Source organism: Arachis ipaensis, chromosome B10 (genome assembly GCF_059453495.1).
Source record: "Arachis ipaensis isolate K30076 ecotype BB chromosome B10, ASM5945349v1, whole genome shotgun sequence".
Taxonomy (NCBI): domain Eukaryota; kingdom Viridiplantae; phylum Streptophyta; class Magnoliopsida; order Fabales; family Fabaceae; genus Arachis; species Arachis ipaensis.
Window position 1 is genome coordinate 15,525,650 of NC_142435.1, and position 9,030 is coordinate 15,534,679.

The window sequence follows — 9,030 nt, forward strand, 5'->3', positions numbered from 1 at the left end:
TATGAGTTCAACTATTAGTATTAACAAAATAACCTTTTTTTGTAAATTATATTTATACTATATATAATGAAAATATAAAAAACAATTAATTAAAATATATATTTAATTTTCTTTTCAAAAATACTCTTCATCGTGTATATATATATATAAAAGTTTTGTTAACTCTAATAATTAAATTGATCACTTTTTGATTTTAATATAACATACTTATTATATTATTATTATTATTATTATTATTATTATTATTATTATTATTATTATTCATATTTAATTCATAAAAATAAATAAATTAATAGACATATTAATTTTTATATATATAAAATAAAATTAATTTTAATATAGTATCAATATAAAAATAATTTTATATATATCTAATTAAAAAAATAATTAAATAATTATATAAAATATTTTAAAATATCATTACATTAAAATTAAAATTAAACTCTTGTATTTAAAAAAAGGCATCTGAAGATGCACAACTTTCCCCTATAATGCCTGTAGCCCTGTACAATAATCAAAATGAGCATTAATATTTAACACAAATCTATAACGTTAACCTCCCCAAAAAAAAAAATAAAAGAATATTTTTTTTTCCCGCATGCCATTAAGACTTTGGTTTGAAGTTTGAAGTTTGAACCGCTTATAGCACGGTTGCAGTTCAGTGTCGCACTTTCATATCACTCTCGTTGTTAATGTCAGAAGATTAGTTAAAAAACAACCTTGTGAATGGCAGCTGAATCGACCAGTTTTCTCTTTCGTTCGTTCTCCGCTCCCTCGGAAACTTCCACCGCCACTCAAGAGGTAAACCTTTTTTATTTTTGTTTCAAAATCTCATCTTTCTCGCGCCTCGTTCTATAATACTCATTTAATTTATTAATTTTTTTTATTTATTTTATTTATTATGGCTCTGTTTTGTTACAATTAGAAGATTGTGAATCCGCTATCATTTAGTGTTTTTGGTTGTTGAGAAAACAAAGGAACCAGAAGAATTCAGTGAAGGAGAAGTTTTAGTGTATGAACAGTGTAACCGTTTTTTGTTAGGTTTGTTTGTGTTTTTAATTTTATTATTTTATTAGAATGGTTTTTCCTTTTTTTTCCCATACTACTCAACGATTTCTGTTACAGTCTTTAATTGGCAAAAATTTGATTCATATATATAGTGAACTTGTTAGCTATCATCTATGTGGTAACTTTCCGGTGCCATCTTCTTTTTTATATTTTCGCCATGGTTTCCATCGCTCAGTTTGTGGATTTTTCTGCAGTATCACCTCACATTGCTCTTAATGACGATTGGAACCAATCGGTAAAAATTCGTTGATTGTTGTTGAATTGTTCTATTAAGAATAATTCCTTAAAAAAAATTGATGCATGTGTGTGAAGATTTTGAATTTTTTAGTTTATGTGAGTTTACCAATTGCAATAATTAATTAGTATTTCTTATTTCCCTTCGTTATTTAGTTTTTATTTTTTGGTTTTAGGGGGACTCCATGAGGGTACTTGGCGAATCTATTTCTTTTGGGAGGTTTTTGTCAGAAAGTCTGAATTGGGAGAGATGGTCATCGTTCACAAGCAATCGTTATGTGGAAGAAGCCGAGAAATATTCCAAGCCGGGTTCTGTTGCTGCGAAAAAGGCCTACTTCGAGGCTCGTTACAAGAGGAAGGCTGCGGAGAAACAGGCTGTCTTGGCTCAAGAAGCTAATGAAGCTTCAGGAACTTTCAATTCAGAAACACTGGAATCAAATTGCAACGACTCATCAGATGTTGCCGAGTTAAGTGCCGATGCGATTGCGACTTCAGATGAACAGCCAGACAAAGAAGCTGATGATTGCCAAGTTATTATTGATTGTACCAGTAGAAATAACCTTGATGTTGGACAAAGTGATTCAGGCATTTCCAATGTGCATGGAGAAGGGGACGGGTCGTATACTCACGTTATTACAAACGAAAGTTGTGTCATTACTGATGATTCTAACCAGCATGATCAAATTGAAATCCATCAGAATATTGCTCTCCCTGGAGAAGAGAAGAAGTCTGATCATGTAAATATTTTCTTTCTTATTTCTTTCTTTGTTTTATATCTGATTTCTTTGTATTTATTCCAGCGAGTAAATTTGTAACTGCAGCAACTCTAATGAAAATTTCTCCAATTGATGCTGCAGGGTGTCGCTGATCCTAGAAGTGGAATAAAAAAGAAGTCAATCAGCATCTTGACTAAGAATCGTAGGCAAACTTCACAGTCACTCCACATGTCAATCAATCTTTCCTCGGGCAATGGTGAAACAAGCAAAACAGATGCACAATCCAGAAATGGCGTAAACAGCACCTTGAAAAGTAAGAAGGCTGTTGAAGTTTCAATTGAGAAGAAGAGACTAACCGGTCCTTCTGGTGCCAATAAAACAAGTATGACAGCTACTGCTACTGCAGCTGTTAAACCTAGACCTGAAAATCACACATTGAAGGGTATGAAGCCAGGCGGAGGCTCTGTGGAGAAGAGACCAACTTCGAGCTCACTCCGTAGATCACTCAATCTCCCTTCTAGCACAGGCAAAGCAACTGAAATGGCTTCAGTGTTTGATAAAAGAATTGAAAGGAATCATTGTAGTTTGCGCAATATTCCCAAAGTTCGTCCACTGGCATCTAACATATCAACTAAGGTATTAACTCTTCATATTTATATCTGTGGCTTTTCTGAGAATGAAATATACTCCTTTCAAGATACCATTTAAATGTTTTGACTACTGAAGAGATTTCTTTTATCCACCCCCTTTAGTTGTCTTATGATTTCTCGAATCAAGATTCAGAAAATCCACCTTATCCAGGAAGAAGGTATTTTGTCTTTTGAACCTTTTTTTTGAATTAATAATATGCTAACTTTTACTGCTTGATTTGGAGTTAATAAATTTCACCAACACGAAAATGTTTTCCTTCTCAGGACTGAAGAGGTACTTAAATCTGTGTCTAGAGGTGTTGCTGCGAATGTGAAACTTCCCTCTGCCTCTTCTGAGTAAGTGCATTTTTAAAGTTGCTAATATTGTTTAATGGGCACTTTGTTGATTGCTACATTTTGCAACTCTCTGGCTGCTACTGCTTTTATGAACAAACATGTTGTCCTAATAAGTGTGATCCAGTAGAGATGTTTTATGCCTGTTTGCGAATGTAAATCTCAAATTGATAAATTCGAGTGCATAAGAATGTGTAAAGTTTACCTTCAAGGCAATGTGGCGATCTTATTATGCCATTTCTTTTCATATATTTTGCAACAGATGCATGAAATCTTCTAGCAGCAACAAAATTATTCATCGACCCCCTACCATGTCATCACCGTTTAGATTTAGAAGTGAAGAAAGAGCAGTAAAACGCAAAGAGGCACGTTCATATCTTTATACCTTAACCATGATTTCTTTTCATCATCACCACTAAAGGTCATTCTTACATTTCTTTTTCCATTTCTTTGTTTTCAGTTCCTTGAAAGGGTGTATGGAATCAAAAACAAAGTTGAGAAAATTCAGTTTCAAAGGACACCTGAGGTGAGTAATTTACAAGGTTTCTGCTACTACGATCTTTGAACTATTATTGATTCATTAGAGGCATAACTGCATAAGCCAATATGAGATCTTATGTAAATCAATCAGTTGTAAGAACTGAATATGATCTGATATATAAGCAGATTATCGGATGTTCTTTCAATCATGTGTTGTTCGTTCTCAATGGCAATAGCAACCCCTCTCTTTTCTCCTAAGAAGTTGATTAGTTTGTAACTACCTGTGCCTACTGAGTTGACATATTTAATTTGGATTTTACAGCAGAATAACATAAAGCATGATTTCAAGCTGGGGCAGAGCAGTGGCTCTAAACCCAAACTAAATGAGGACGGGCATGGTGCATCGTGCTCGCCTAGTAATCAGATCCAAAAGGTGTGTTTCCATTCACTTCTAATGTTGCGACAATGCTATAAACTGTGTACCGAGATAAACTCGATAGTCCAATAGCTTGTATTATCTATACACTATTTACCATCTCAGTTACCATCTTACACTATTCCCACATGATCTATTAAACATTAATGTTATAGTTGATATTTTCTTTTAACTATGGGAAATGTTCCTATTCTAATTTAAATATTTATCCTTTTTCAGACCTCAGTGACACATAAAAGCTTTGGAAATTCATGGAAGCCTCCAATCAGCACCAACAATTCCAATCGTGCTACAGAAAAACTCAACCGATCAACAAGGAACTCAGTAACTTCAATGACAAAGATCACACGAGAAAATGCTTCTCCAAATATTCAGCATTGAAGGGTGATATTGACCCTTGTGTTGACTTCAACTTTGTATCAGTGAAAATGATCAGCAGATTTTATCTTTCTGATGTGTAGTTTCACAGAAGTGAAAATTTTGTATTTTAGTCTTAGTTTTCTAGTTATATCTATAGATTCTAGAATATGAATAAGTTTTTGAACTAGGAAGGGATTATTTCCAAATTAGAACTCTGGTTAAAGCATAGGATATAAATAAGAAGGAGGGGGGGGGGGAGGGGGTTGTACAATCTCTACTTGCATTGTTTTGCATGTCAAGAATTTTACCTCAGATGTTAGAGGTAATAGATGTGATAAAATGTAAATTTTCTGGCATAAAAATAATAAGTAAAAAAAAAATAGTTGTATTGTAGACCAAATAAGAGGTGTAACTTACATGGGAAAATATTCAGGCCTTTATTATACTTAGGTTAATCCAAAGTTGTAAAACATAAGAGTGAAGCAAGCTTATTAATTAAGATTAATGTTTGTAATCACTCATCATCACCAACTTTTTAATATATGCTTACACTACCCAAATCCTTAATCATTGGATAAAGAATACCCTAACCCTCATAATTGAAATCCCTTTAAAATAATATAGTTAGACTACATTACAATAACATTAAAAAATTGTCCTTTCAGGCATATGAGTTTGAGTTTTTGTTTTTAAGATGCAGGGGAAGGGAAGGGGCAGAGGACAGATCATGATATGAATAGACCTTGATCTATGACTGAATAATCTGCTGCTGAATCATAGTAATGAGTTGGAATTTCTGCAATAAGCCCTGGATCATAATACCCTATGTTCTGCAGGCTGAAGTTGATGTTAGAGCATTCCCCATGTAGCCAATTAAAATGCAGATCATCGTCCAAGGGTAGCGAAACTGCATCCAAAAGTAGGTTTCTCTGGCAAAATTCCATATCCGAAATGCTGTTGAGGTTAGATGCTTGTGTTTTCAATCCCAAATTTGTAGTTGAAATTGGTGCTGTTGATGGATCATTCATCATAAGGCTTCCTGGTTCGATAGGGAACGTGTTGTTGTCAACGGCCGATCCTATCGAACTCACAGAACTCTTATATTCACACTTGTAATCTGCACACAAAGGTTTTGTTTTGATGCATGCCGTGACCTCCTCCCCTGTCAAAGATGGAGAACTAATCGAACCAATTGATGGTGATTGATGATCAACTTGGATTTGGTGCTTCTTACCTGTTACTGGAAACTTGTGGCTTAAGTTACCCTCTAACTGAACAAGTGGCTTGTGATCTTTGAGTTGAATTTCTGGAACTTCATTCCAAGAGAATTGTGTTGGAATGGAGCAATCAATTACTGCCGTGTGGTTTCCTTCCGGCTCAAGAGAGTCAAAAGGTTGGTTCTTTCTCATCTTTTTCTCGGAAACAAAGTTTCTGATCATAGTTCTTCCTTTTTCTGTGGTGGCAGGCGGAGAAATAGTTCCGTTTGGATCACTGCTACCTTCATGAGTTTTGGTTTCCAGGTTCTGAAGTTGCAGTGCTCCTTCTGAATAACTGCAGCTGTCAATTGAAACGTCATTTTGTTTCTTGCTCCCTGAGTTCTGAACTCCAACAAGACTCCCTAGATCTGTTGAGGCTAAATCCGAGTTCATTCCGATTGAGTGAGACTTCAGATCGTTCTCTTTCTGAAGCCGGCTTAGGTAAAGGCGATACTTCTGAACAATAAAAATATTCTTGTTACTTAGACATCTAATCATGCATTGACACGTCATACAAACACAAACATCTAATTGGATGACAATGTAAAACTCTTACGGTCAATGCATAACTCATTATTTCTACCCGATACAGATCACTATACATGTTTCTATCTCAGATTTAAATAGCTTAAGGAGATAAGTGTAAACATAGCATCACCTGCAAGTGGCTTGCAACATTTTCTCTAGTCAGCCAAGGAACATTCATGAGATCTAGTATTTTCTTTGGACCAACTTCTGCCAAAAAGAAATGTTTCATCATGAATATTTTTTACTATATTTACTTGAACATAACTATTAAGTACTGTAAAATCTTACAACCTTGTTAAGAAAACTTACTATCAAATCCAATTTGATTCACTGCTTTAACAAACTTCTGGTGAAGATCCACAGACCAAACTACTCTAGCTTTCTTTGTGGATGATGGATCTATCAATTCTCTGTCATCGTGTTTGTTATCTGCATCTTTTCTTTTCTTAGTTGAGGTCATGTCTTCAAGGGCAAACAGGTTCCCATCATCGCATTGCTCCAATCCGTTTCTCATCAGGTGAATGCTCTCGAAACCTTCAAAACTCTCGAATTCTCTCGCCTCGTGTATCCTTTTCCTAAAGACATGCTGCCATATGTTTCGCAGTTCCTTCATCCTTATAGGCTTAAGCAGATAATCGCATGCTCCGTGTTGAACACCTTTCATCACCCTGCTTGTTTCTCCATCAACAGACATCACTGGAGACAACATTGCAAATTTCAATCAAATGGTTTTTAGAACTGAATGAAGAACTTTTCAAGTGTATTATTCGATAGAGAACTGACTAATCACAGGAAGATCCATCTCAAGTCCAACATGCTCTAGAAGTTTGAATCCATCCATGTCCGGCATGTTCACATCGCTGATCACTATATCATACCCGTCTTTCCTTTCGCGAAGCAAGTGTAGAGCATGCCTCGCCAAACAACACGTTGTCACTGAAGCAAATCAAGGAAGCAATCATAACTCCCAACATAAGATATTGACCATCATAACATAGCATATACACACCCCCATGAAAATAAATAACATGTGACAGAAGGAGGATTTTTAAGATACAAAAATGCTGACTTAACAGAGAGTTAAAGTCCATCTTATTCTTCTATCTGTTTCTCTACAGGATCCCAACTCGGAAACACAATGCTTGTGAGACAAGTCTTTTGTGTATTGGAAACAGCTTCTATCCTCCTTGAGCACAACTTAAGAACATAATGCATGTTGTTTGAGTTCCGAATCGCCAAGAGATAAACATCAAATAACCCTTCCACCATGAGTTAGCTTTTATGGTTGAGTTAGACTAGTTCATTTCTAAAATATATATAAACATTAAGGTCTCTATGACCCCTTGTATGTATGAAACTTTTTGCTTGCTACCAAAGAAATGATAAATTTGTCTTTCTAAGAAAACTCACTAACAATCATGCACAACTTCATTTATTCAGATTAATTTTGTAAGAGCTAAACTCAGATGCCTATACTACTGCATCAATTATCCAAATGGCATAGTGTTCCAAAAATACCCTATACAGTGCCATAAAACAGTTAATACTCATGGCTGAAAGATTAACAAGCATGAAATTCAATAAGAGAACTTCTTTTAGTAAACATGGTAACAGAGAATAGAATCACTAACTTATAAATTGTTCTGATTTCAATTACCCAACTTTTTCGTTTCTTATAAAATAAAACTTATCTTGAAACCTCAAATGACTAAGTTTTCAAGTAAAAAACAACATAAAATAATCTTAAAAAGATTTTTTTTAAAAAAAAGATTAAATAAAATGGAAAAATATTAAAATGTTCTCAATTTTAACATGTTAGACGAAAAAAAAAAAAGAAAAAAAAAACATCATTTCTATTAACATAACACAGTAAAATTCAGATAGTAACTTAGACCCAAAAATATCATTAAAGGCAATCAAGAAAATTTCATATTATCAATTTTGGAGAACCATAGTCCATAGCGCAACAATTAATTATTACTTCAAACTTAGCACATACTATATAAATAAGATAAGAAGAGTGACATATATAGTTAGTGATGAGTTGAAAGAAAGAGTAGCAAGAACAAGAACCTTCATAGGAACACTTCTTGAGCATCTTTTCAAGGATCCTAAGCCATGTTGGGTCATCATCAACAACAAGGACTCTTAGACCTGCTGGAAAAGCATCACGTCTTGGTGAAGAGAAGCAACCATTATTATTGTCCATGCTTCTCTGAAAGAGAGAGAAAGAGAGAGAGAGAGAATGAGAAAGTGAGAGGCCTAAGGATCAGAGTAGTGCTTGTGTTGTGTTGTGAGTTCAAAAAAATATTTGGGTTGGTTTCTTTGGCTTATATTAAGGCAAATTCAGTTTAAAAAATTGTAAAATAAAATAAAGAATCAAGCACCAAAATTATCCAAACTTATAAAAATAAAAACATTACATGCACACAAAAAATTAGCTATTAAATTAATTATTAAGTTATTGTGTATGAATATATGTGGTATTAACTTATTTTTAATATATTTTATATTTTAATATATATTCTATACGACAGACTGATTTAATGATTGATTTTTGTATACATATGGTATAATTATAAAAAAGAATAAAACTTTAAAATTACCCATCAAATATCATAGTATATTAATAAAAATATCAAATTCTTTTAGACGTTTTGTCAAACAATCAATCATCTTTTGATGTAGCAAGTTGTTAAATAATTAATTTGTCTAAATGATTTTTTTGGCTAGTTTAATTAGCGTTATATTCGTATATTTGGATAATTTACTGCTTTATTTTTTTTTAAAAAAATAAACAGTGTGTGTGAATGTGAGAGAGAATGAGAACCATCGAATATGTCTCTTTTTTTGCGTGCTTGGTCCAAAAAAAATTAGTACTATTTTCAAAGAACGTAGGTAGGAACTGGGAACATAGTAGTAGTGAAGGTGTTTTTTAATGTGAGTTTATAACTTTAGAGCCGAAAGAT

The 9,030-nt window shown here is 33.6% G+C and overlaps 2 protein-coding genes across 6 annotated transcripts; one reads left to right on the top strand and one right to left on the bottom strand.

The window, feature by feature from the left end:
- Nucleotides 1–628: 628 nt before the first annotated feature.
- Nucleotides 629–4,677, top strand: LOC107623290 (uncharacterized). Of its 4 annotated transcripts, none has more exons than XM_016325496.3 (9): nt 629–801; nt 1,479–2,039; nt 2,160–2,654; nt 2,771–2,826; nt 2,933–3,004; nt 3,264–3,366; nt 3,462–3,527; nt 3,804–3,914; nt 4,137–4,677. In XM_016325496.3, the coding sequence occupies exons 1-9, from the start codon at nt 727–729 to the stop codon at nt 4,296–4,298; spliced, it is 1,701 nt and encodes a 566-aa protein (XP_016180982.1). In that variant the 5' UTR covers nt 629–726; the 3' UTR covers nt 4,299–4,677. The 4 variants fall into 4 exon arrangements, with proteins under 4 accessions (XP_016180982.1, XP_020968524.1, XP_088362585.1 ...); XM_021112865.2 differs by having other exon boundaries at nt 694–801; nt 1,459–2,039; nt 4,137–4,413; XM_088506459.1 differs by lacking the exon at nt 629–801 and adding an exon at nt 1,211–1,303 and having other exon boundaries at nt 4,137–4,413.
- A 13-nt stretch (nt 4,678–4,690) lies between these two features.
- LOC107623289 (two-component response regulator ARR11) lies at nt 4,691–8,362 on the bottom strand. Of its 2 annotated transcripts, XM_021112863.2 has the most exons (6): nt 8,135–8,362; nt 6,845–6,997; nt 6,371–6,757; nt 6,192–6,268; nt 5,512–5,989; nt 4,691–5,439 (listed from the first exon to the last, which is right to left on the bottom strand). In XM_021112863.2, exons 1-6 carry the CDS (start codon nt 8,268–8,270, stop codon nt 5,003–5,005), a joined length of 1,668 nt encoding a protein of 555 aa, XP_020968522.1. In that variant the 5' UTR covers nt 8,271–8,362; the 3' UTR covers nt 4,691–5,002. The 2 variants fall into 2 exon arrangements, with proteins under 2 accessions (XP_020968522.1, XP_016180981.2); XM_016325495.3 differs by having other exon boundaries at nt 4,691–5,989.
- Nucleotides 8,363–9,030: the final 668 nt, after the last annotated feature.

Bases quoted from the DNA above. Each gene is read 5' to 3' on its own strand.
- LOC107623290 (XM_088506459.1), top strand. From the start codon at position 1,226: ATGGTTTCCATCGCTCAGTTTGTGGATTTTTCTGCAGTATCACCTCAC. The intron at 2,655-2,770 runs GTATTAACTCTT...CACCCCCTTTAG, and splicing joins CATCTAACATATCAACTAAG to TTGTCTTATGATTTCTCGAA. The intron at 3,915-4,136 runs GTGTGTTTCCAT...ATCCTTTTTCAG, and splicing joins CTAGTAATCAGATCCAAAAG to ACCTCAGTGACACATAAAAG.
- LOC107623289 (XM_016325495.3), bottom strand. From the start codon at position 8,270: ATGGACAATAATAATGGTTGCTTCTCTTCACCAAGACGTGATGCTTTT. The intron at 6,998-8,134 runs GTTCTTGTTCTT...GATTTGCTTCAG, and splicing joins CAAGAAGTGTTCCTATGAAG to TGACAACGTGTTGTTTGGCG. The intron at 5,990-6,191 runs GTGATGCTATGT...TTTATTGTTCAG, and splicing joins ATGTTGCAAGCCACTTGCAG to AAGTATCGCCTTTACCTAAG.